Source organism: Eptatretus burgeri, chromosome 2, assembly GCF_056783735.1.
Source record: "Eptatretus burgeri isolate ZD-2024b chromosome 2, Ebu_testis_v1, whole genome shotgun sequence".
NCBI lineage: Eukaryota > Metazoa > Chordata > Myxini > Myxiniformes > Myxinidae > Eptatretus > Eptatretus burgeri.
This window is the reverse complement of record NC_140962.1, coordinates 29,835,287-29,863,159: the sequence shown is the minus strand read 5'-3', so window position 1 is coordinate 29,863,159 and position 27,873 is coordinate 29,835,287. Positions and strand designations below refer to the sequence as shown.

Below are 27,873 nucleotides of genomic sequence, written 5' to 3'. Positions count from 1 at the left end.
TGTGTGTCACACCTTTTCCACCTTCACCGGCATTCCGGCAGTTTATGTCCTCCCTTTTGGCATTTCACACTTTGCAATGGCTATTTCATGCAGGTTTGGCACACATCTCTTAATCGTTTTTCTTGATGGAACTTCATAAACTTCAAAATGTCTTTTGAATTTGTTGTGCTAAAATTAGTTTCCCTTCACAAAATATTGCTTGATAGAAAATACAGCTGTCATACGTCTTGGTCACAATATTTAATTTTTAGTTTTATGTTGAGATTCCGGTGCTTCTTTCATAACCTGAATTAACAAAAAAAAATTGATGAAGTCCCTCACCCCGCTCCCTCCCAGCTTCCCCCTCACCCCTGCCTTTTTAAACTTTGGGGTTTAATATCGAATTTGTATGAAGTTAGAATCTCCCCCCACCCCCACCACTCCCTGCAACCCCTACCTCTACCTTATTTTCTGCTGTACCACACAGCAGAACTGTACCACACAGTTCTGCTATATCATTACTGTACCACACAGAATACTAATCTTTAAATTTACCTCAACAAAATTGTGGTGAATAAATATCTTGTTTCAGGTCTTAATTGCACACCTACAACAATGTTTATTAACCTCCGCCATCTTCGAAGATGGATGGAGGTTACTGTTTTCACCCCTTTCTGTTTGTTTGTTTGTTTGTTTGTGTGTTTGTGTGTTTGTTTGTGAACAGTATTACGGAAAAACTCCTCGACGGATTTCGACGAAACTTGGTGGCGGGGGGTTAAGTATGGTCCAAGGATCATGCCATTAAATTTTGGCCTTGCCCCCCCCCCCAAAAAAAATTGTTAGAGAAAATTTTTTTTTTTTTTTGCATTTCTACATGTTTTAAGTGATTTCCAACCCCCCCCCCCCCAAAAAAATTGTTACCCCCCCCCAAAAATTGTTAGAGAAATTTTTTTTTGCATATCTACATCTTTTAAGTGATTTCCAACCCCCCCCCCCAAAAAAAAAGAAAATTGTTAGAGAAAAAAAATTTTTGCAATTTTTTTCAACAAAATTTCGATTTCTTTTTTTTTTGCATTCCTACATGTTTTAAGTGATTTCCAACCCCCCCCCCCCCAAAAAAAAAATGTTGGAGAAAAGAACTATAACTGTCAGCACTGTTGACATCATATTTAATGAATAAAATATAAGGTTCACTTGAGTGACCCAGCAGTATTGGCGGCGGAGGTTTTGCACTCTCCCGAGTGCTCCCCCTCTAGTTTCCCCTGTATTTCTTAGATTTCACTCAGAATTTGTCACTGATCTTTTGGAATATAATTTGACATGGTGTTCCCTCAGTGTGACCATGTTAGACATTTGTGTTTTCAAGGAGAAAGAAACAAAAAAGTTGGTCTCATTGGACTATAATGCTTTGGACCCTCTGATGGTACAGGAAGAAGCTAAGCGGCTACGGAGAAGAAACATCCAGGCTTTGAAGAGCATCTTGGACAGCATGACAAGCGTGACTTATCGCACCACGTGGTCTGAGGCCCAGCAATACCTTATGGATAACCCAACGTTTGCTGAGGATGAGGAGCTGCAAAGTATGTAATATGTCTCTTAACTGAATTTTATGATGGGTCGTTTTGCAAATGTGTTTAACTATTGCAAATAATTCTTTTTTTTTTTGTGGTTTTTGTTTTCTGTTAAATATCTAATTAATAGCATAATTATTCTTTTTATTATTTTTTTTCTTTGTATCTGGCAGTTGCAAAGAAGAGTTCTCCACAGTGCCAGTAGCAGTTCGGTTATTGATGGCCAGTTATTTGAAAGGTCAATTTAAAATACATTTGTGTTTGCTTTGCTTTCTTTTCAATGTGCCTCCAGAATAATTTAATTTAAATTTTTTTCCCAATTCCAGATGGCATTTCTTAAGCTCGATATATGTCTCATATATTTTATGCAGTTGCTTGTATATTTTATTGTGTTGAAATGGGTGTTTGTACAAAATGAAGCAGCACGAGATTGGCAGTGCAGCGATGTCTGCTGTTACAGATTGTGCGTAACAGCTGCTGCAACCAACCTCATGGTATGGAGCTACTGAAAACAAACAAAAAAAACATTCTACAGTTGGTATTCTCATGCTACACACCATACTGTACTCGTGTACTGTGTACATGCATCTATCTGTGCAGCTTCCAGTTGAGTAGTACCCCCCTCCCCTCAAGTTAGTTATTGTTGTTATTATTATTATTATTATTATTATTATTAGTTTTATCTTTTTTAAGTGAAAAATCTCTTCCACCCTTTCCCATCTTGTGCTCAAACAATAACCTTCTAAGTGCAATAACTTTTATATCATTAATGGTTGAGTCTGAAATTTATTGACAGTATCCACATGGCAAGTGCAGAGTTTATTCCCACAGCGAATAGTGTGTTCATTTCGGGCAGGCATTGTTGCCATTATGGATATTCCATTGTTTTGCAGTAAATAATGTGCTACTTTTGCATATGGCCACCATGTGCTAGTCACGGAAAGACATCTCGGAGTCCAACCACACCCGCTGAGAGTAGTGCTTGCGCATCGACATCATCTCAAAGACTAAACTCTTGGCACTTTAAGGAAGCTTTATTCTCATGCGATAAAGTGGTGTACTGTGCACTGCACGGCTTGCTGCAGATGTCCTGCTATAGCGCTCCCATTTTCTTCGCTGTGATGCACGGTCATAACGGAGTCCATTTGGGGATTACGCTGTGCTGATGAACCATTATTCCAGGGAAGATGTTATTTTAGAAACTATTGTTTCCCTTCAATTTCTAATTGAAGTTGTGTTCCATGTTCTGATCTGGGTTTGCTGAGAATGACCATCACTGTCCATGATGAAACTGAGAAATAAGTGAGGCACAGCGAGGTGCAAAAGTTTGTTCATCTGCTTTAGAAGGCCTTTGCTCACAAAAAATGGAGAAAAATAGGATAATTTACATAAGGCCACAGAAAATGATCGACAACATGCAACAAAATACCCGGATGGAAATTGACGTTTAGCTCAAAAGTCTAAAAAATGTATACCCTCCGAAACTCACGTAGCAAATGGTGCAAATGTTGCTGAAAGAATCAGGCTGAATATTTTTTTTTGTTTACAATGCTTGTTCATAAAAGATAACCTAATTTTAGCTCACCTGGAATGTAGTTCGGGGCAGCTGATGTGATGATGTGTCACAAAAATTACACAAAAATTACACAAAAATGAACTAATTAGATTTTGGCATCAAGGGGTCAAAGGTCAGAGGGAATGTCAGGTAAAATGTGAAACTTGAGAACAGCTGGAGGGATTTCAATCAAACTTGGTACAAGTATGTATAATGATGTGATAATGTGGGTTGGGCATATTTGTCGACGTTGGAACATGAAAGAGTGCCGTTGTAGTTTTAAACTTTGTTTTTAGGTTACAAACGTATATTTCGACTATCCACACATGGATATACCCTCCGACAGACATTGTCTGTCTGTCCACAAACACTTGCAACTTCTTTTCTGAAACTACAAACACAATTTTGATGGAACTTGACCACAACCTTCATCACCCTGTATGTACCTAAGTTTGTTCACTGCATTAAAATAAAATCAGGGCCCAAGGGGGTTTATTGGGGTTTAATCACAAAATAGGTATCTTGTTACTTCTCCGAAACTACACACACACTTTCGATGAAACTTGACCACAACCTTCATCACCCGTGATGTACAAAAGTTCGTTCACGCCGTAACATAAAATTTAGGTCTAAGGAGGTTTATGTGGGGAGTTTCCTCCCCAAAATAGCTATTTGCTTCCTTCTCAGAAGCTACACACATGATTTCGATGAAAGTTGACCCAAACCTTCATCACCAATGTTGTACCAAGGTTTGTTCACTGCATTCAAATAAAATCCATCGGTATTTACTTAGTTTTCCGTTACATATTTTGTGGGTCATCCACGCCTACCAATGGTTCCCTGGTTTTCTTATCCAACCACTATCAGATGAGTGCCCAGGGGTATTGCCCCTATTTTTAACGCTGTTCACTGTTCATAAATGTTGTTTAAATTATAAGAAGCAGGCTTTATCATAATGGTAGAATAAATTAACAATTTGACATTTGGAAAGATGGATTGTGATGTGACAAAGAAAAGGCACTGCACTGCTGCCCAAAACCCTACCTGAGAAAAAAAAAACTTTGGCAATGTGGTTGCTTCACGTCATTGCAGTAGCTTTGTAGTGGCTTTCTCTGATCAAAGTAGACTTGCTTTTGTCCAAGTCGTAAACTTTAGAGTGCTGCTTCTATGTATTGCGATGGTTCTATGGCAGCTTACAATCACAATGGGCTTGCTTGTCGACATTGTAATCTTTCTCCATTTGCATTGGGAGAAATATGGTTTGATGAAAACGAAGCTATAGATGTACAAAATATGTTTTAACATGAGATGGCCCAGAGGTGGGACCATTTCCTGTGTTGGACCTAGGGACAGGACCGTTTTGAGGGTGTTGGATCCAGGGGTGGGACTCTTTTGGGCAGTTGAGCCCAAGTGTGGGACCATTTCAGGTGTATTGGGCCCAGGGGCGGGACTGTTTGGGGTGTGCTGGGCCCAGGAACAGGGCTATTTTGGATTTGTTGAGCCAATGGGCAGGGAATGCTCCGGGTGTGTTGGGCCCAGGGTCAGGGACCGCGTTGTGCCCAAGGGCGAGACCATTTTGGGCCCGTCAGGGATAGGGGGCATATCGGACCCAGGGTCGGGCACTGTTTTGTGGTCAAGGGAGGGGATTATTTTGGCAGCGCTGGTCCCAGGGCAGGGACCACTTCGGGCATGCTGGGCCCATGGCCGGATCTGTTTTTCTCTGCTGTGTTTATGCCTTTCATGCTGTCATGAGCCCCCTCTTTTGCCATCCAGTGTTGCTGACTTCTGCATTCAACTTTTGCAGGATTAATGAAAACGTTTCTTCTTCAGTGATCAGGATCTCCAAGATGTACTTATCTTCCCAACTCATTTTAAAAACAAGAACTTAAAAACTACTCAAATTAATTGAAAAGTCTGACATACTGTTCTGTGTCAATTTTGTGTTATGCTTGGAACAAAGGTGAGTAAATACTCTGTTGTGGGGATCAGTCCTTTTCCTGCATGTGCTGCATGTAGTATGCCTTTGTTACTCCTTGACCTGCAGAGAATTCTAATGCAGTAATTCCCCTTAATTATTGTACAATGATTGTCAGGTCAGGTTAGATCTGTGACCTGCTACAGGTACCATGTAAACCTGTACTAACCTGTTCCATGGTCGGGTTGTCGGCGACTAAACAGTCTCCCCCACCAGGTTTTCTGGTGAGGAGGGTGTTTGGATATGGACACCCAACAGGATTAAAAACAAAACCTGTCGAAGGGCGGAGGAGCTCCTTGTGAGCCAACGGCCATCCATATCTAGTGCCCAACTGTGTCTGCGGACGTCCTTCTGCAGTTGGGTTACTTTTTTATTCGGAGGTTGGTGGCAGGATTTGCACTCCAGCCACTGTAAAACCCTTCGTTCCGCAAAACACACAAATGCAAAAAAATCAGAAAACCCACTCCGTGGGAGTACCTCCTGTGCAGCTTCCCTTCGCAGGGTAGCGCACGAGATGACGGGATTGGGGCAAAGCCTTCGGGACCCCCAATCTTTGATGAAAGGAGGAAAACCACGGGGTAACCTCCCTGGGTCAGATTGCGGGAGAGTGTGTCGGAGTGGTGCTGAGGTGTCTTCCACCAGACGGCGATCTCCTTGGGTTAACCTGAGGCGGTCCCTTCGGGTGGGTGCCTGGAATGTCCTATCCCTAAGAGAGGATCACCTGTCTCTGTTATCATCTGAGCTCAAGCGTTTGGACATCGGGATTGCAGCTCTCTCTGAGGTTCGGAGACCGGATTGCGGCGAGATAATGGTGGGTGGTTACACCGACTATTGGACCAGTCGCTCTGATGGTTACCATACTCAAGGAGTTGCTGTAGCTGTGTCCAATAAGCTGACTCCAGTGATAATTGAGGTAACACCGGTCAACGAGCGTATTATGAGACTAAGGATTCGTCACTCCTTAGATGTCATTTCCCTGGTCTCTGTCGATGCTCCGACTGAGGCGAGTGACCTCACCGTGAAGGATGTATTCTACGCCACGCTCGAGTCTGTGGTTGATCAGTGCCCCAGACGAGATACACTTCTAGTCTTGGGGGATTTCAATGCATCGACTAGAACTGATAGGGATGGTTATGAGGTGTTTGTTGGTCCCCATGGGTCAGGAACTATGAATCAGAATAGCACTAAGTTCCTTGACTTTGCAAGAAGTCATGGACTTAGGGTGGCTGGTTCATGGTTTCTGCACCCACAAGCTCATCACTGGACTTGGTATTCCAACGCTGGCGGTGTGGCAAAGGAGATTGACCATGTCCTCGTTGACGGTCGCTGGAGGATGATCCAGAACTGCAGGGTCTACCGAAGTGCTCAGTTCCTCAATACTGACCACCGGCTCGTTGTAGCAACTCCTAAAGCTGCACCTTAAATCCTGGAGAATGGTACCATCCCAGCCTAGGCTGGATGTTGGCAAGCTCAGGGATGAGAGAGTAGCTGAGGAGTTTGCGAACAGGCTGAGTGGACATTTGGGGTGTCTGGGTGCTTTGAGGGGTCCTGAAGAGTTATGGATTACCTTCAAGACCACCGTCCTTGATGTTGCCGGTGGATGTCTTGGAACGCACCGCAGGGCAAAGAAGAATTTTGTCTCTCAAGGGACACTGGATACCATTGACCAGAGTCGCAGGGCCAGGCTGAATGGCAGAGCTGAGCTGTTCAGGGAGCTGAGGCGTAAAACTGTACGTGCACTGAGGGTGGACAAGGAGGCCTATGTGCGAGGAATCTGTGAGGGGGTGGAGCATCACCTGTGGACAGGTGATTCTCGTCCCGCTTTCAGGGGAATTCGCGCATTGCGATCATCCAAGCCCATCCCGCGGAGCACTGCAGTTGGAGCAGTGGTTGGTCGGCTCTTAACAGAGGAGTCTGAAGTGAAGGCCCGCTGGGCCGGTTACTTTGAGCGGTTGTACCAGGCTGATCCACCAGCTGTCGAGTTGGACGTCATTGGTGTTACAATCCCTGTTGCTGACCCTCCAAGCAATTGTGGTCCACCTTCACTTGTGGAAACATGGGCTGCGGTGAACCGATTGAAACAGGGTAAAGCTTCAGGGATCTGTGGCATCCATGCTGAACTTCTCAAGGCTGGTGGAAATGCTGCACTCATGTCGTTGCATGCAGTTTTGTGCTCTGCCTGGAACACAGGCATCATCCCAACTGATTGGAAGAGGGGCCTTGTTGTCCCTCTCTGGAAAGGGAAGGGTGATCGCCAAGACTGCAACAACTACCGAGGGGTGACGCTGCTCTCAGTGCCGGGCAAGGTCTTTGCTCAGATAATTCTTGATAGGATTCGCCACCATCTGCTTGAGCACCAGCGTCCAAAGCAGTCAGGCTTTACACCAAAGAGGTCAACGATTGACCGTATCCTTGCACTTCGTGTCCTCACCGAACGCAGACGAGAGTTTCGGCAGGGGCTGCTTGCAGCCTATGTTGATCTCTGTAAAGCGTTCGATTCAGTGAATCGGGATGTCCTCTGGAGGATTCTTGGTCTTCGTGGGGTGCCACCAAAACTGGTCGATCTGATGTGTGAACTCTACTCTGGTACTGAGAGTGCTGTGAAGTGTGGTGGTACCATCTCTGACTTATTTCCAGTTGTTACTGGAGTTCGTCAGGGGTGTGTACTGGCCCCCACACTTTTCAGCACTTGTATGGATTGGATTTCAGGGAGGATGTCGGAGAGATCAAGCTGCGGTGCATCGTTTGGGAATGTCAAGATCTCTGACCTTGATTTTGCAGATGATGCAGTCATCTTTGCGGAGACTTTAGATATCCTTTTGGGGGCCCTCAAGGTGCTGAATGAGGAGTCGGAGCCGCTGGGATTACGGGTTTCTTGGGTCAAAACTAAGATCCAGGCTTTCCATGACATCTAGGATGCTGCTGTCCTGTCTGTGTCTGTTTGTGGTGAGGATGTTGAGGTCGTGGAGAGATTCACTTGCCTTGGCAGTGATATTCATGTCGCTGCTGGCTGTGAGTCAGAGGTCAATAGACGTCTGGATCGGACCTGGGGAGTCATGGATTCACTGGATCATGGGGTGTGGTGCTGCCGGTACCTGTGCGGGAGGATGAAAGTCTGAGTCTTCAGGTCCTTGGTGCTTCCAGTCTTGCTCTATGGATGCGAGACTTGGACTCTGACCAAGGATCTGAGACGGAGACTTAATTCCTTTGGTACCAGGTCTCTTCGGAGAATCCTTGGCTATCGCTGGTCAGATTTTGTGTCCAACGAGCGGTTGCTGAGAGAGACCCGGATGAGATTTGTTACCTGCATTGTCCGTGAGCGTCAGTTGCGGCTGTTATGACATGTGGCTCGTTTTCCTGACGCTGATCCTGCTCACCAGATTCTCTCAGCGAGGCAGTCTCGTGAGTGGAGGAGGCCAATGGGCCGACCACGTGCCTCGTGGTTGCCGCAGGTTGACCAGCATCTCGAGGAGATAGGGATGGGCCTGGCATCTGCCTGGGGGAAGGCCAGACGGAGGCCCCTGGAGTACCGGCGGAAAGTGGACACAGCAACGCGCTGTTCTGGCACATGCTCCCATACCTGACCTGATTGTACACCACTCCTTCCCAATTCCGTATCCAGGTGATACGTGGCGCCATCTTCGGGCGCCGAAGGAGGGGAATCCTCAGTTTTCACTTTGTTTGTTTGTTTGTCCGGGCGATATCTCAGCCATCCTTTGAGCTAGGAAGCTGAAATTTGCTGACAAAAATGAAGATGTACTTTGACAAAAAGTTCTATTTTTTGATTGATCAATTAATTGATTCATTACATAATTATTATCGATTTATTAATTATTTCTTGTATATCACATCCTGACAATATATCAGTCACCTTTTGAGCTTGGAAGCTGATATTTGGATCCAACAGTGAACAAGTGATTTGGTTATAAAGGGTATTTTTGCTTCTGCCACCAAAGGTGAAGATGTTTTCACCCCTTTCTGTCTGTTTGTCTGTGCACACGATATCTCAAAAGTTGTGGATGGATCCGGATGAAATTTTGTGGACATTTTCGGTGTGTGACAAGGAAGAGCTGATTAGATTTTGGTGAAGATCCGGATCCGACTTCGAGAATTTTTTTGTGATTCTTCACCGTTGAGAGATAGGGCCAAAAATGATATATAGCACCATATCTCAAAAGTTGTGGACGGATTCGGATACAACTTGGTGGACAGGTTGGGTGTGTCGCAAGGACGAATTGATTTGATTTTTGTGAAAATCCGGATCTGGATACGCGAATCATTTATTTTTCAAAGTGATTCTTCACCATTGAGAGAGAGGAACAAAAACTATTCGTACTGTATAGCATGATATTTCAAAAATGCACCGGGCCCGATATGTTCTCATGGATCAGGCATTACGTGGCGGAGGTGTGCGCTCCACAGAGTGCACTTCTAGTTGATTTATTGATTGATCAATGAATTATTTAATTTTTTGATTAATTACTTTCTTTTCAAAAAGTTGCAGATTTGGATGAAACAGTGGTCAGTATTCTATCAATCAATTGATTAAGAAATTCATTATTTTACGAATATTATTTATTTATTTTAATGATGCAATTAATCAATCAATTCTTGTACACCGCTCCTTCCAAAATCCGACTATGTGCTGCAAGGCTGCATCGCCGGACACCGAAGACGCCCCGGCAATGTCGCGTGCTGGATGATTGCTTGTTTTTTTTTAATATTTGGCATCGGGGTAGTGTACTTTTTATTTTTTTTTCAGGACTGATCATTCAAGTCAGAAACTTCGAAAATTTGTGTCATGACTGAAATATCAAGTTCAAATAGTTTATTTTTTTTTTGTTTTGTTTTTTTTTGTTAATACACTTGTCAGCTGGAATTGTATGTTAAATGCTTTTTTGAAAGTATGTATGGAACATGGATAAAAATTACCTTTGCTAATCCCATCGCAACAAGGTATGGAGCACTGTATTCTGTGACTACTGTAAGGTGCCCTCCTTCCAGTTTACCTCCTCTCAGGTGCCATTCTTCCTTCCTCCCAGATGTGGTTTTCGTACTAAACCTGGCGAGGCATGTCCCTTCAATTTGCCGTTTCTTTAGTTGCTATACATAGACCCTTACATGGTTCGACCTGCAGTGCTTATTTGGCCGTGATAATCCTCATGACCCTGCCTTTCCATGGACTTTTATTTAATTTCCCAACAACTCAGAATATTTTGATGAATATACTTTTAAAAAAATTTTCCCCACATTTCACCTTGTGTGGCTCGACCTGCAGTTACCGTTTCATCATAATGGTGCTGAACCAAATAGTCATCATGGAATTTTACTGAATTTCTCTGCAGTTTTTTTTTTATCATAAAAAAGTTTTCTGCATTTCATTGTTTATTATATTGAGTTGATCTCATTTGTTGAAATGTATTTTTATTATTTAAAAAAAAAAGGTAAAACAAACAAAAGTACTGATATAAATAAATGCATTGAAATAAATTCGTTATTAAATAGCAGCACTGTAATAATAATAATAATAATAATAATAATAATAATCCTGGTTTAAAGGCAATTTTCTTTAAGACATCTGTCCCCTCAATGCACACATTTGACAGAACTGCAATGATGTTTTTGTCTCATATCAAAGTTAGCACATTAACATTAATGTGCAGTTTTACACAGATAAATATCGTTTGATTTATTGATTGTGCTTGCATTTGCACAGTTTTGAAAATTGTCAACGAGTCCACCCTTATCCACAGATATGGACAAGGAGGATGCACTCATATGCTTTGAAGAGCATATACGTGCTTTGGAGAAGGAAGAGGAAGAGGAGAAAGAGCGATCCCGTGTTCGAGAGAGACGACAGCAGAGGAAAAATCGGGAAATATTTCAGGTGAATTGCCATTGAGGGAACAAACAGGGTTTTTTTCTTTAATTATTAGTAATTCATTGATTTTTTTAACAACTTTGGACTCTAATGTCTTTTCTGAAAGGAAACTGGCAGCTCTCTTAATTTTGAAGATGGCAACAAATGCACTTCCTTTTTCATGTGCCAAGTTTTTGTTGCATGTATTTGCACCTCGTCCTCTCATTTGTCATCGTGACCTTCTCAAAAGTTATTTTAGAACTTTCATACATACTTCGCTCATTTCTTTCACTGACCTATTTTGTCTGTTTTCATGGCTCTATCTTATTTGATGCTTGTATAAAAAATGATCATTTGTTAATTGTTTGCTGCACAATTTCAGAAGCTTTGATAAACCAATTATGGCAAAAGGAATTTAAAGTAGTTTAAATAAATCTGACATTGGTGTCCACAGCAAGTTATGATGCTGATAAATATATTTGCAGATGTACATGTTGTAAAATTATCACAGTCCTCAGTTCTTTCAGCATTGATCGTTGTGCTTGATCCAAGACTTAATGCTTTTGCAAAAGTGAAACTGCAATCCTGGGTAGTTGTATGCTTTCTGTGGAGCTTAATTTTTTTTCCATTTCATTTGTTTTATTTACTCCACTCAAGCAGATTTTCCTGGATGAGTTGCACACAACTGGAAAACTACATTCCATGTCCACATGGATGGAGCTTTACCCAGTTGTCAGCTCAGACATACGCTTTTCACGCATGCTGGGACAACCCGGTTCAACCCCCCTCGACCTTTTCAAGTTCTACGTGGAGGACCTGAAGGCCCGCTATCACGAGGAGAAAAAGATCATAAAGGATGTGTTGAAGGCAAGGCCCTGTCAATGATTTGTCTTTTTCTGTATGATTTGTCTTTTCCCTCTCGATGAATCTCACTTGAAGGGTTTTAATTTTATTTTTATTTTTTCAGTGTAAAGATTCTTGTACCTTCAGTGAGTTTTGTGCTAATTTAAAAAAGATGGGTTAGTTTATGATCTAACTGTCTTCATCATTTTACCTACCATCTGAAATTCTGTTGACTTCAGTTGTTCTCATTGTAAGAAAATGTATTATTTTTGCCTTTAAAGCTTTACATGACTGCATTGAGAAATAGTTGGGGGAAAGGGTATTAAGTTTTGTTTTTTATCTGTTTATTTATTTCTCAGGACAAGAACTTTTCAGTAGAAGTCAAAACATCCTTTGAAGATTTTGTCTCAATAATAAGTGTGGACAAAAGGGCAGCCACGCTTGATGCAGGGAATGTCAAACTTGCATTCAACAGTGTAAGTTGCTTTCTGGCTTGTATTCTTAAAAATGACTTTAAAAAATAATTTGAGCTGCTTTTAGATAGGTTCACCTTTTTTAACCTTTCTCTATTTTAAAATGCTTTCGCTTCATTTTATTGCTGTCTTTTTTTGATCAGCAAGGTAATATTAGGGGACAGGGACAGAGGGTGAACAAGATTGAATGTTGCCAAGGAGGGCACAACATGTTAATTATTTTATGTTTTTTTATAAAAGGTGTAAAGCTCGTAATGGAGCTGCCACTCGCGCACACATGGACATATTGACGAGACAAACACTGAACAGAGCCACTGAGCTTGGCTCAGTGCCGTCATTTCCCGGGATGCTTTGGGTATGAGGGACATCGCAACAATGTTTTTGACATCACATCACAACAATGCCTTTCTCACCGCACTCAGTGAGGCATTTCTCAGGAGGAATTTCCTCCTCCCCATGGATGCCAACCGATGGGAATTGTCCATGCTCTATCCTTTTAAATGCTGAGCGTTGAGCAAAGAAGCAGCACATACCATTTTTAAAGTCTTTGGTATGACTCTGTCTGGGTTTGAACCGCCGACTTCCCAGACTCAAAGCGGAAGCTCCAACTATAACACCACTAACAAGATCCATATGATGTAAAAGGCAAGACTTCTGAGAACTGCCCATACAACGTACTGGTATGTGATTTGAACTGTTCTCCTGATTCAAAACAAGGGTTTTGTGAAGAACAGGTGAGAAAGTTCCATTTTTAGCTTCCTGGGCTTTATTCCGGTGAGCTTATGTGATCGAGCAGTGTCCGTAAATAAATAAATCAGTCAGTATGGAAACACTTCAGTCATTATCGCTTGAACCAAACACACAATTTTGATGAAACTTGGCCACAAGCTTCATATTTGGCGCCTAACGAAGGTATATTGACCACATCAAAATCTCCGCTCGTTAACCAGTTGAAATCTGGCCGAAAATGCTAAAAAGTTCCCGCCTACAGGGGTCGTTAAATAAGTAAAAGTCAACCTACAGGGGGGCATTGCATCTGTAAACATGTATCACTGTAATCGGCATCGAGAAGGCTTCCATTCAACCAATCACGTGAGCAGATCCTGCGCATGAACAAAATTTCGATATTTTATGACCTCATTGACTTGCTCCTGTTTTTATGTGGTTAGAAGTTTTTTTTGCCAGTGGTGACGGAGAGTAGGGATACAAAGTTGTCCCAGATTCGGTGTTTCTATCCTTTCCTTTGCGAAGGCATTTGGGGTTGGGAGGGATTAGGAAGATCATGCGTATGGAATGTATTGAAAGTGGAACAGTGTGAATGTTGTATTTGAGGTTTGGGGGAAGGTGGAAGCCTGTGATTTTGTGCAAACTGAATAACATAAAATAAGAGGTAGTTTGGCTGAATCTTAATTGGCACTGTGCTAGCCAAAATCTATCTGGCAAGCTGCTATGCTGTGAGGATGCTTCTGACAGTGCATTGGCCCAGATCAGATTTTGCACTTATTGGTACCACCCAAGGTGGCAAGTTCTAGTTTGGTGTTTTTGAAATGGTCTATACCTATATGATAACCATCCCAGAGTGGCATCTTGGTCACAATTATTACCTCCGCCACCGAAGGTGAAGGAGGTTACATTTTCATCCCTGTCTGTCTGTTTGTTATTTGCAAAATCGAAGATTTTTCAAGTATATTGGTCAGTCGATTTTTGTCATTACTTCCACCACTAAAGGTGAAGGAGGTTGTTTTCACCCCTTTCTGTCTGTTTGTTTGTTTGTGTGCAGGATATCTCAAAAAGTTGTGGACGGATTCGGATTAAATTTTCTGGACAGGTGGGGTGTGTGACATGGACGAATTGATTAGATTTTGGTGAAGATCTGAAACTGGATCCGGACCTGATAATTTTTTAAGTCATTCTTCACCATTGAGAGATGGGGCTAAACTAATATATAGCATGATATCTCAAAAGGTTGGCGACGGATTCGGATGAAACTTAGTGGACATGTTGGGTGTGTGGCAAGGATGAATTGGTTTGATTTTGGGGAAGATCTGAATCCGAATCTGGATACAATAATTATTTAATTTTTAAAGTGATTCTTCACCATTGAGAGATAGGGCCAAAAACGATATATAGCATGATATTTCAAAAATGTATTGAGCCTGATGTGTTCTTGGGGATCAGGCATTGCATGGTGGAGGTATGTGCTATACCGAGTGCCCTTCTAGTTCTTTCTGTCCGTCTGTCTGTTTACCGCTTACAAATCACAATTTTAAACCGATCTTCACGAAACTTCACCACATGGTCGAATTTGTTATAAGGAAGAACCTATTGTTTTGAGGTCAAAAGGTTAACAGAGGCCAAAAGGTCAACAACTTAGGTGATATTTCTAAAATCCTCAATTTTCATCTGATTGACTTGAAATTTGAAGAGGATTTTTTTCAGATCACTGAATTCAACCAGCCAATTATTTTTAAGGTCAACATGGACGAAAAGGTCAACAACTAATATAAGGTGGTATTTCTAAAATCCTTAACTTTCATCCCATTGACTTGAAATTTGAAGAGGATTTGCATATCAGGTCAATGAATTCAATCACCAATTATTTTTGAGGTCAACATAGGCCAAATTTCTAAAATTGTCAATTTTCATCAAATTCACTTGATATTTGAAGAGGATTTGCATATTTGGTCATTGAATTCAACCACCAATTATATTTGAGATCAACATTGGTCGAATTTCTAAAATTGTCAATTTTCATCAGATTCACATGATATTTGAAGAGGATTTGCATATTTGGTCATTGAATTCAACCACCAATTATTTTGAGGTCCACTTTGTTTTTTGGATTTTGCAAGTATTGTGCTCTGCATGATGTCTTCTTCTGGTTTGTTACTTACGGAATCTAAAGATTTCTTAAGTATATTGATGACTTCCGTTTCTGTTTGTTTGTTTGTTTGCTACCAATGTCAAATTACACCACGACATTCAGGAGGGTGATTGCTAATGCTGATTAGATTTTGGTCAAAATTGGTCAAAGGTCAAGGTCACAGTGAGGTCAAATATTCGATTTTTGATGGTTTGGTACAGATAACTCGAACGGAAGAAGCTACCAATGTCAAATTATACCACATGATTCAGGAGGGTGATGGCTAGTGCTGATTAGATTTTGGTCAAAATCGGTCAAAGGTCAAGGTCACAGTGAGGTCAAACATCCAAAACATTCGATTTTTGATGGTTTGGTACAGAATCATCGTAGAAACTTCTGGTTTGCGTCGCTACCTTCTCTAGAGACAGCTTTTATTAGACAAGGTCAGAGGTCAAGTTGACGATTTCGTAAATACCAGTCTATGACTGCTTGTTTGTTACTTATGAAATCTAAAGATTTCTTAAGTATATTGATGACTTCCATTTCTGTTTGTTTGTTTGTTTGTTTGTTTGTTTGTTTGTAGGCGCGATAACTCGAGAACGGAAGAAGCTACCAATGTCAAATGACACCACGTGATTCAGGAGGGTGATGGCTAGCGCTGATTAGATTTTGGTCAAAATCTGTCAAAGGTCAAGGTCAGAGTGAGGTCAAACATAATTCCGTAAATTCACGTGGAGAAATGGAGTATTTTTGCTTCGCTCGACGTTACGAGTTCGTTTTAACTTCAATTTTAATTTGTCTTCGGTTTTTGCGATCGCTTAGGATGCTTAAAACTCGGTTGTCGAAATTCTGGTAAAAATCGGATGTTTTGGAGACGTTTGAAGATTGTATAAAAAATATTTCACTCGACGTGTCATGGGTCGTCCCATGATGCAGTGCGCTCGAGCAGACGCGTCGTTGAGTTACGTTAAGGTTTTGCGTGTGCGCGCTGACGGTGTTTTCGATAAAGATGGTGTTTAAAATCATTTTTTATCCCAATAAAGGTTATCGTCGCATGCCTGACTCGCTAAGCCGTCGGATTATGTAAAGATTGTTGGTGGATGGCCGAATATTACGGTTTTGTGACTTTGATAAAATAATATTAAATAAATGCATGGAGAAATGGAGATTTTTGCTTCGCTCGACGTTATGAGTTCGTTTTAACTTCGATTTGAAATTTGTCTTCAGTTTTTGCGATCGCTTAGGACGCTTAAAACTCGGTTGTTGAAATTCTGGTAAAAATCGGATGTTTTGGAGACGTTTTAAGTTTGTACAAAAAATATTTCACTCGACGTGTCATGGGTCGTCCCTTGATGCAGTGCGCTCGAGCAGACGCGTCGTTGAGTTACGTTAAGGTATAATTGCGTGGAGAAATGGAGATTTTTGCTTCGGTCTACGTTACGATTTTTGATGGTTTGATACAGAATCATCGTAGAAACTTCTGGTTTGCGTCGCTACCTTCTCTTGAGACAGCTTTTATTAGACAAGGTCAGAGGTCAAGTTGACGATTTCGTAAGTACCAGTCTATGACTGCTTGTTTGTTTGTTTGTCTGTTTGTGTGCAGGATCTCTTAAAAAGTTGTGGACAGATCCGGATGAAATTTGGTGGGCAGGTTTGGGTGTGTGACAAGGACAGACTGATTAGATTTTGGTGAAGATCCGATGCGGATTTGCCTATGAGAACTTTTTAAGTGTTTCTTCACCACTTAGAGATGGGGCCAAAAATGATATATAGCACGATGTCTCAAAAAGTTGTGGACGGATTCTGACGAAACTTGGTGGACAACTCAGGTGGGGTTTCTGAACTCGACTTTAGGTGTGTGATAAGGAAGAATTGATTCACTTTTGGTGAAGATCCGGATCCGGATCCGGATCTGATAATTTTTGCAGTGATTCATCACCATTGACAGATGGGGCAAAACGAATATATAGCACTATATCTCAAAAAGTTGTTGACTGATTCGGTTGAAACTTGATGGACAGGTTGGGTGTGAGACGAGTACGAATTGATTCGATTTTGGTGAAGATCCGAATCCGGATCCGGATTCGAAAAATATTTAATTTTGAAAGTTTTTTTCACCATTGAGAGATTGGGCCAAAATGAGATAATGCGTGATATGTCGAAAATGTATTGGGCCCGATATGTTCTCGTGCATCAGGCATTGTTGGGAGGAGGTATGTGCTCTTCTGAGTGCCCTTCTAGTTCCTTCTGCCACTGGAGGTGGAAGGAGGTTATGTTTTCACCCCTGTTTGTTTGTTTGTGTGCAGGATATCTCAAAAAGTTGTGGATGGATTCGGACGAAACTTGGTGGACACGAATTGTGACATGAAACTTTTGTGACAAGGACGAATTGATTCAATTTTGGTGAAGATCCAGATACAGATCTGATAATGTTTTCAGTGATTCTTCACCATCGAGAGATGGGGATAAACGAATAAGTAGCACGATATCTGAAAAAGTTGTGGACGAAACTTGGTGGACACGTTGGGTATGTGGCAAGGACTAATTCATTCAATTTTGGTGAAGATTAGAATCCAGATCCGGATGCAAGTTTTATTTAATTTTAAAAATGATTCTTCACCATTGAGAGATGGGTCTAAAAACGATATAATTATTGGGCCTGATGTGTTCTATTGAATCAGGCATTGTGTGGCGGAGGTATGCGTTCTTCCGAATGCCCTTCTCGTTGGCTATGCAATGAGTCCACCATGTACCACAAGAGTGGAGGTCATTAAACTTTATTTAAACAGATCTTATCTCATGCCAACATTAATCTACCAAAACATTCATTCAGTTTTTGCTGTTATTGTATGTATAGGAGTTAGACTGTCCTTCTGGAAGTCTTTTTGGTGGAAGTGTAGAACATCAGAACTTGTTTTATACGCGTCACCTGAAAATAATAGGAATTCATGAATGTTACATTTTATTCTGTCATTCAATGTTTCAATGCAAAATTGTTTGTAACATCTCAATTGTCCATTTTTGTTTTTGGTGATGGGGTATGTGTTTCTGATTGTAATGTCCTCCATCATTGTTTACTTTAATCTCAAAATTTGGATGATCGATTCAGTTCCATGTATTCAGGACACTATGTTCTGAATGTCCACATTTTATGGCCATTCTCCTCTTCTTGTTCTTCTTCTTCTTCTTCTTCTTGTTCTACTTGTTCTTCTTGTTCTTCTTCTTGTTCTTCTTGTTCTTCTTTTTCTTGTTATTTTTCTTGTTATTTTCTTGTTCTTCTTCCACCTGCACTTCGTCCTCATCTCTCAGTTCTCTGGTTGGTGCAAGTCTGCAGTTTGCACATGTTCATGCATTTCAGTTGATTATCTAGACATGTGCAGTCTGGAGGTTTTTCAGGTGCACGCACACTTGCAGGACATCAGCTGCAACACAGCATCTGGTGTTGGAGATCCCTGCATCCATTCTATTAATATGTACTGAGCATGTCACAGCCAGTGAAAGCTTGACAGACATCATCTTCCAGAGAGCTTGTAAGCTTGCTTATGTCTATGTACAAAGTACGGTTTTCAGTTACACATTTCTGGTACAGAGGGCAAGACATCATCTTGCTGAAGCCAAGACCCAGAATCATTCCATCTGTGTCTTCAGAAGTGATGACTGTATCTGTATTCCCTGTGAGCGACTTCACAGCAAAGGGCAACACGATGTGCTTCGCTGGCTTGGTCTTGCCACAGATAATGGCGAACCAAGTATTGGCCAAACAGTCAGCAAGCCAGTGCACTTTGAGGGTTGGTGCAATTGGTTGTGCCTGTCAGTGTATGCAGAAAGTGGGTCACTGAAGCCGGATTGATAGTGTTCCTCTGCTGCAGTTCTGATGTCTGGGGTGGCCATGCCTGACTGCCAACCTCATTCTTGACGTCGTCTCATCTTCATTGCTGCCTTGTCAATACTGTCATCAATCCTCACCAACTTCATAATCTGCAACTCTGCCTGGAATGTATGGTACGCTTTGGCAAGCTTGCTCATGGAACGGATGCAGGATGAGTTTTCCCTTGTCTGAAAATATATGCAGTGCTTCTCCAAACTCGGCCTACGACGGATGTACTTCTTTGTGGAGGGTTTCACCTGTGTGACACCTAGAGAATGCATACTTGGCACCAGTCTCGATGAGAGATCAGTCAGTTGTACCACATCAGGATGAACAAACAGTGCTCCTCTGGCAAATGAGAACAGTTCAATGTAGGATTGTTTCTTTGCAACCTCACACTGTGTCTCAGCATTATCACTGTCCCCCTCTACCACATTGCTGGCTGTGGTGGCATCAGCATCCTTTATGTAGAGCTGGTAGCAAGACCTGTGGTAATAGCCTTCATCAGCTACCAGTTCCCTGCTGACAATAGCGAGCATTCTGCTGTCCATTTTCCTAACTGCAGCTTTCCTGCTTTTCTCATCAGCTCTCAGCTCAACATGCTGTGTAAGAGTCTCCCTTGTGTTTTGACCTCAAGTGCTTGTTGGTTTTGTCACAGAGATGCACTTTGCTTCATACACCCTGGATTGATGTGGAGCTTGCCTGGTTGACTTCTTTGGACATTCTGCAGTGGCTTCTTCTTTCGGCTTTCCTTTGGCAATAAAGGCATCAAGCAGCTTTTTCATTGTAAAGATGCTTCGACACTTTCTGTGATGAGTCACGAGTGGTATCACCCCATCTGGCAAGTCTGGCAATATCCAATATTTCATCATGGCCTCTGATTTCTCTCCTGAGAGCTGCTATCCAATAGCAGCTCTCAGGAGAGTTTTCCAGGAGTCAAAGTTTTTGGGTGACACTAGGTTGGAGGAGTCAGTCCAACAATGAATCAGATAGTCCATATGTGGCAGCTTTGATACTGTATTGCTAACTCCTGCCTCAGGGTCCATTTTCAGTTGTAGTGCTTCAATCTGCAAATACAGTAAGGCAATTGAGAGCTTATTGTCGGAATCTGATTTGATCAACAGAATAGTTTGCCGCACATAGTTAACGACTTGACCACTTAAGTATTAACTGTACAAAATAACACAGGCTTGAGTGTGTTCTCTCCAGTTGTTCTGGCACCAAGTTTAAATCGAACATTAATTTGTAATAGCCATTGGGGTCACTTATGTGGCCATTTTCAAACAGGAACAAGTGACTACCTGAGACTATACTACCAGTGTTGAAAATCAACATATCGCGTAAGTGCCAAAAATATGAGGTATCATTGAAATTGGTTAAGCTGCTCAGTGAGAAAAGTTAACACGCTTTAATGTTCTCCTATAGACCCTACAAACAAATTGACACCAAGAAGGTTTTGCCACCTTAGGTGTACCGACATCTGCTCTGGCCCATGAACTACTACAGCAGGCATTCAGATTTGCTTGCGAGCTGAACCCAAGATTCTGCAACCAATCTCACACAAATGGTCCCCATCATGCATAATTAAAGTATTATTTATTTATTTATTTATTTATTTATTTGTTTATTTAAATGTAGTGAGTCAAGGCTGATGGAAATGTACTTGCGTCTGTATTATTTTGGTAAATGCATCCCCAACACATTTTCTTCTGATATAGCTGATCATACAAGTGTGCTTCATATTGCCCTGGACTTAACTTATAAAAGACAAAGTAATTTATCGTCTTCTCCTCTTTTTTCCCTTTATAAGGGGTGAGGTCCGATGGCGCCACGATTCTGCCCTTCCTTGACCACGATGTGAGAGGAGGAAGGTTATCGTGAGGGTGGAGAGGGAGAGGGAGTAGAAGAGCGAGGGTTAGGGTTCCCTGCTCAGGAATTAGTTATGACACCGTTTTGAATGTCTAGTCGGATGGGATGTTGGGGGGGGGGGAGTGGAAGGAGAGGAGGGAGGGGTAGTAGAATAGCGAGGGTAAGGAGAGGAGGGAGCAGGGTGGAAGAGCGAGGGTAGGGTTCCTTGCTCGGGAAGTGGTTGATGCCATTTTGAATAAATCTGGTCGGACGTGATGAGGGAGATGCGCAGAGGTGGGGATGAGGAGGGGTTGGGTGAGGGAGGGGAGGGGTGAGGGAGGGGGAGGTAGAATAGCGCGAGGATTGGATTTTCTGCTCAGGAATTAGTTCTGATGCCGTTTTGAATGTATCTGGTCACACGCGATGTGGGGAGGGGGAGAGAGAGAGAGAGAGAGGGATGAGAGGAGGAATGGGAAGAAGAAGTGAGGTAGTGAGGAGAGAGAGTGGGAGTAGAAGAGGAAGGGTAGGGTTCCCTGCTCAGGAATTAGTTATGACGCCATTTTGAATGTCTCTGGTCAGACACGATTGGGGGAGGGGGCGTAATGAGGGAGAGTAGGGAGGGGAAGTTAGAAGAGTGAGGGAAGGAGAGTCATGAGGAAGGAGAGGAGAGAGGGGGAGGAAGGAGTAGCAGCAGAGCCAGGGTAGGGTTCCCTGTGAGGGAAAACTGAAGTTAGTGATCGAACTGTAGTCCAACTATATTTACCTCTGCCATCAAAGGTGAGGAAGGTTATGTTTTCACCCATTTCTGTCTTTGTTTGTCTGTTTGTTTGTGTGCAGGATATCTCAAAAAGTTTTGGACTGTACATGATTCTTCACCATTGAGAGATCGGCCCAAAACTAATACATTGCACGATGTCTGAAAAAGTTGTGGAAGGATTCGGATGAAACTTGGTGGACATATTGGGTGTGTGGCAAGGATGAAATGATTCAATTTTGGTGAAGATCCGAATCCGGATCCGGATCTGATAATTTTTAAACTGTTTCTTCACCATTGAGAGATAGGGCTAAACTAATATATAGCATGATATCTCAAAAAGTTGGGACGGATTCTGATGAAACTTGGTAGACAGGTTGGGTGTGTGACCACGACGAATTGATTTGATTTTGGTGAAGATCCGAATCTGGATCCGGATACAAGAATTATTTAACTTTTAAAGTGATTCTTCACCATTGAGAGATAGGGCCAAAAACGACATCGTACTGGAACGCATGATATTTCAAAAATGTAATGGGCCTGATATGTTCTCGTGGATCAGGCATTGTGTGGTGGAGGTATACGCTCTACCAAGTGCCCTTCTCGTTTTTAATGTCCCCGGGGAATATATAAATAGTTTATTTCAGGCGATAACTCTTTTCCAACTATATATTTAAACAATACTTCAAAAAACTTTATACATAATAAATTGAATATGTGAACTAACGATGGAATTTAATATTTATTAATAACATTTGGTTTTGACTTGGACTCTGACCAAGGATCTGAGACGGAGACTTAATTCCTTTGGTACCAGGTCTCTTCGGAGAATCCTTGGCTATCGCTGGTCGGATTTTGTGTCCAACGAGCGGTTGCTGAGAGAGACTCGGATGAGATTTGTTACCTGCATAGTCCGTGAGCATCAGTTGCGGCTGTATGGACATGTGGCTCGTTTTCCTGACTCTGATCCTGCTCACCAGATTCTCTCAGCGAGGGAGTCTCATGAGTGGAGGAGGCCAGTGGGCTGACCACGTGCCTCATGGTTGCAGCAGGTTGACCACCATCTCAAGGAGATTGGGATGGGCCTGGCATCTGCCTGGGGGATGGCCAGACGGAGGCCCCTGGAGTACCGGCGGAAAGTGGACGCAGCGCCGCGCTGTTCTGACACATGCTCCCATACCTGACCTGACCTTGGTTTTGAGGAATTTTTTTATTTGTGAAGTGAAGTGTATTCGATGCAAGTCGGTCAAGGCAGGTTCTTCCCCATCTCAAGTCAAGTCAATCAAGCCTATCCTCTGAAGTCAATCAAGTCAAGGCAGAAGTAAATCGCTCCACATCCTCTCCCACCGCTCACACCCCTATCTCACTCCTCTCCCCCTGTGCACGATCATCTCCCCATCCCCCCTCTTGTGAGTGATATTTAGACGGGCCCTCTTCATATCTGATGCTTCATACATGTCTATGTGTATGTATGTATATGTGTATATATATATATATATATATATATATATATATATATATATATCTCACACACACACACACTAACAAGCCGGTAGGTGGACATGGGTAGTCGACTACCCAATAGAACCTGACGCGATGGGCCCATTCGATGGGGAATGACCTGAGAATTAAGCACAAGAAAATTAATGATTCTAGCTTCAAGGGTTAATGCTGCAGATTGTTTTTTCGTTAAAATACCCCCACATTTAGAGGTTTTTTGGCTGTTGCTAGGCAACGGAGGGGTCCATAGCAACGGTTCTTTCTCACACATAACGAGGACATACCATGAACCTACTATACCTGTTTCATATATATCTGACTCATAGTCTCTGAGATATAACGAACTTCTTTTTTATTGTTTTCGACCATGGTTCATTCAAAGTCTATCTTCTTCGACAGTTTTCATAGGATCCGGCTGGAAATTTTTGATAATATGGCTGAATGTACTGCCCACAGTCGCTCGTGGCCCGATTTTTGATTTTTGGAAAAATAAAATTTGAGTTTTTTTTGAAAATTTCAAAGGTCCGTTGCTAGGCAATGGATGGGTCCATAGCAACGGTTCTCATTTGCACACAACTAGGTCATGGTATGAACCTACCAACCAAGTTTCATCGAAATCGCCATTGTATTAACGGAGCACTGGACCGAACAGGCATACATACAGACAGACAGATATGCATACATATCGACGGAAATACTGATAACACTGAACAACAAAAAATTTTTACTGGAGATGTGTAAAGTGATTTAGACTAATTTGCGTACGCTGATTTCAAAAATCATAACCGTTTTGCTGTATCACGTCAGGATTTTCAGTAACAGAAATATTCCCATTGCCTAGAAGTCAGGATTTCAATGAAATTTACAAAAATTCATTTATTCATTAATTTCATCATGAATGCTTCAAAATTATAGAAATTACAGAAAAACTCCACTAGAATGTAATTAAAAATGCTTTAGGCATTTGGCTTTGCGTTTGTGCTGCTCTGTGTCAGTTTCACGATGCAGGAACCAGCAGAAATCGCCCATCATGTTCGGGTTGTGCCGCCCTTGGTAACGCGTCTCCATGAGTGAAATCTCTTGGTGGAATCGCTCGCCGTGCTCGTCCGAGACTGCTCCCAAGTTGTCAGGGAAGAAGTTCAGGTGCTGGTGTAGGAAATGGATTTTCAGGGACATCCTGGAGCCAAGTTTCCTGAAGGACTCCAGCAGCTGCTGCACTATTTCTTCATAGTTGTCCGCGCGCTCGTTCCCCAAGAAGTTGTCCGTCACAGCTTTGAAGCTCCTCCACGCTGCCAGCTCTTTGGGGTTTAGAGTTGTCGGAAAAGTTTCGTCCTTCATAATCTGTCGGATTTGCGGTCCAACAAAGACACCAGCCTTGATCTTGGCCTCCGACAAGGTGTTGCCAAACTTTTCCTTGAGGAAAAACCCACGCCCATTCAGATCCATTGCCCGTACAAAACTTTTCATCAAGCCGAGCTTTATGTGGAGTGGTGGAAGGAAAACCTTGGCTGGGTCGACAAGGGCGACATGCTTCACGTTGTGTCGACCAGGTACATGCTCTTTTCGCTCTTCCCAATCTTTCTTCGTCCAGTGATTCTTGTCGTCTCTGCTATCCCAGAGACAAAGGAAGCACATGTATTTCGTGTAGCCTGACTGCAGCCCTAACAACAGCGCCACCACTTTCAAGTCTCCGCAGATGTGCCAGTTGAAGTCATTGTACTTGATGGAATCAAGCAGCTGCCGCATAGTCTCATAGGTCTCTGTCCTGCCGAACGCGTGAGCCAGTGGGACTGATGGTTTCTCGTTGCCATTGTGGAGCAAAACAGCCTTCAAGCTGTTCTTCCCCGAGTCGATGAAGAGGCGCCAGTCTGCAGGATCGTGATCACACCCAAGTTCTTTCAACAGACCGTTGATGTCACTGCAGAATGTCATCGTGTCTTCCATCTCAAAGAACTCAGCCATGTCTCTGTGACGTGCTCTGAACAAGGATATCTTGGTGTTAGGTTCAAGTAGATTCCACTGCTGCAGCCTTGATCCAAGCAGCTCTGCCTTCGCCTTTGACAGCGAGAGATCTCTTACAAGATCATTTAAGTCTCCCTGGTTCAGAAGGTGTGATTCTTGAGTGTCGGGTTCAAAAGGTCCATCATCACCATCCTCTTCACCACTGCTTACAGCTATGTTCTGATCAGCTGGATGTGTTGGAACGGGGTTCTCGTCATCATGAGGCACAGGTTTACGAGCAGAGACGCAGTCAGCGTACTTGATGTGACCTTTATTCTTTTTGTTGAAGCCGGCGATGCTTGTGCAGCAGAAATAACAATCATCATGATGATTCTGTGGCTCACGCCATATCATGGGCACCGCAAATGGCATGCTCGTGCGCTTGCCCACCAACCACTGAGTCAAGGTTGTGTGACAGCTTGTGCAGCAGATGTGTGGTGCCCAGCTCTGTTCTTGGTCCCCCACCTTACACCCGAAGTAGTGAAAGTAGGCGGCCTTCATTTTCACTGCTGTAGATATACTTCGCTGTTGATCTTTTTTGGTATACCGACCACAGACATAACAAGTTGTCAGGATGATTGGTACAGGAACGCCTACTCATCTTTATCTGAAAGAAAGAAATATAACACAAGTTAACAACAATTGTACGAAATAGACATGTTAAAAACATATGTAAATTTCATTGAAATCCTGACTTCTAGGCAATGGGAATATTTCTGTTCCTGAAAATCCTGACGTGATACAGCAAAACGGTTATGATTTTTGAAATCAGCGTCCCCAAATTAGTCTTAATCACTTTACACATCTCCAGTAAAAAAAAAATTTTGAAATTTGTTGTTCAGTGTAATCAGGGTAAAAAAAAAATCTTTTTTTTTTTTTCCCGACTAGATCAACTACCCAAAAATGATATTCTGCATTGGTGAAATTTCATAAAAGAAGATAAGGATGAAAAATACACAATTTTAATAGAACCACAGTTGACGTTTCGGGCATAGCCCTTTGTCAAAAAAAAATAAGGAATCAAAACATCTGCTGCAATATATAGTGATGTAATTATGAACAGGTGTGTGAATAATTGATCAATTGTTGGAATAGGGGAAGTTTGAAGAACAACAAAACTATGTTGGAGTAGAACGATCAGGGACAACACCTTGTAATCGCCCAGATGTAAAACTTGTCACTATGTTGTGTCACATGACGCCATTAGAGGCCCGCGAGGCATATGGCATGTCAAAGGTCACTTTCACTGTACTTCTACAAACATCATATATGTTTTGTCATGTGATCGTTGCAACCTGCTTTACATTGGTGAAACCAAACGACGTTTGGCTGACAGAGTGGCCGAACATTTTAGATCTATACGTTTAAACACAACAGGTCCACCAGTTGCAGCACATTTTAACCTTGTTAATCATACCAAGGATGATTGTCATATATGTGTTATTAAGCCGTGCTCCAGTGATTTGGATCGAAAGCACTTGGAGGAGAAAGTCATCTTTCAGCTTGGTACTATACACCCTCAAGGAATGAATGTTACATTCTGGATTTTCCCTTATTCTGGAAATGTCAAATGTGGTTCTTTTAGAACGGTGTATGTTTAACCCTTATCTTTGTATATATGTATAGATAGATATAGATAATATAAATGGATACAAACAAACACGACATAATAGTGACCGAAGCTTTTCGTGCTGCACTCTTCAGGGTAAAAATCGCAGCAAGTGAAGGAGAAAGTAAAGCCACGTGCTTTATACGCAGGTCTCAATAAGGTAGACACTCATTGGTTCAACCGTAATGACGTCACGGTTAATCCGAATGCCCATTGGTTGGCTCATCATCTTCACCTTGGGCTCCCATTGGCTGGAGCAGAGTTCGTCAACGATTGACGTTTACAAGATCAAGGGAAGTACGTTAACAAATGGTGAATGGACCTTCGGGGAAAACCCATCCCCCCTCTCTCCAGGATGCGGTTGCAAATGTCAATCATCGACGAACTTTACTTCAGCCAATGAGAGCTGGAGGTGAAGATGATGAGCCGACCAATGGGCGTTCGGATTAACTGTGACGTCATTACAGTTGGACCAATCAGTGTCTACCTTATTGAGACTTGCGTATAAAGCACACGCCTTCACTTCCTCCTTCACTTGCTGCGATTTTTACCCTGAAGAGTGCAGCACGAAAAGCTTCGGTCACTATTATGTCGTGTTTGTATCCATATTGAAGTTCTGTCGTACCAAACATCTGTTTATATATACACACACACACACACACACACACACACACACACACACACACACACACACACACACACACACACACACACACACCACCGGTCAAAAGTTTTAGAACACCCCCATCTTTCCAGTTTTTACTGAAATTTAAGCAGTTTTAATGTTTCAATGTACTCTGCAATTAAAGCAAAGAACAAATAAACAATTGCAGATAAATAAGAAATCATGGAATCGTTTTGTTGAACAAAATTTAATCAAGTTTTGACTCATCAAAGTAGCCACCTTTTGCAGATATAACAGCCGAACATACTCGTGGCATTCTTTCTGCAATGGAAATCAAATATTGTTCGGAAAGTTCTTCCCAACACTGTTGCAGAAGTTCTCACAAATGTGTTGCACTTGTAGGTTGCTTTGCTTTCACCCTTCTGTCCAGTTCATCCCAAACCAGCTCGATGGGGTTTAAGTCTGGAGACTGTGCTGGCCATTCCATAATTTGAAGCCTACCGTCTTGTTCTTTTTTTCTAAGGTAGTTCTGATATAGCCTGGAAGAAT

At 42.2% G+C, this 27,873-nt stretch overlaps 1 protein-coding gene across 1 annotated transcript in view; it reads left to right on the top strand.

Annotated features, from left to right (window-relative positions):
* Positions 1 to 27,873, top strand: part of LOC147031702 (pre-mRNA-processing factor 40 homolog B-like) — a 141,222-nt gene that overhangs the window by 59,712 nt on the left and 53,637 nt on the right. Inside the window, exons 16-19 of the mRNA XM_085852098.1 lie at positions 1,409 to 1,559; positions 10,834 to 10,967; positions 11,598 to 11,807; positions 12,143 to 12,259. Of these exons, the coding sequence (XP_085708224.1) occupies positions 1,409 to 1,559; positions 10,834 to 10,967; positions 11,598 to 11,807; positions 12,143 to 12,259 (612 nt within the window). The remainder of the gene's footprint in view (positions 1 to 1,408; positions 1,560 to 10,833; positions 10,968 to 11,597; positions 11,808 to 12,142; positions 12,260 to 27,873) is intronic.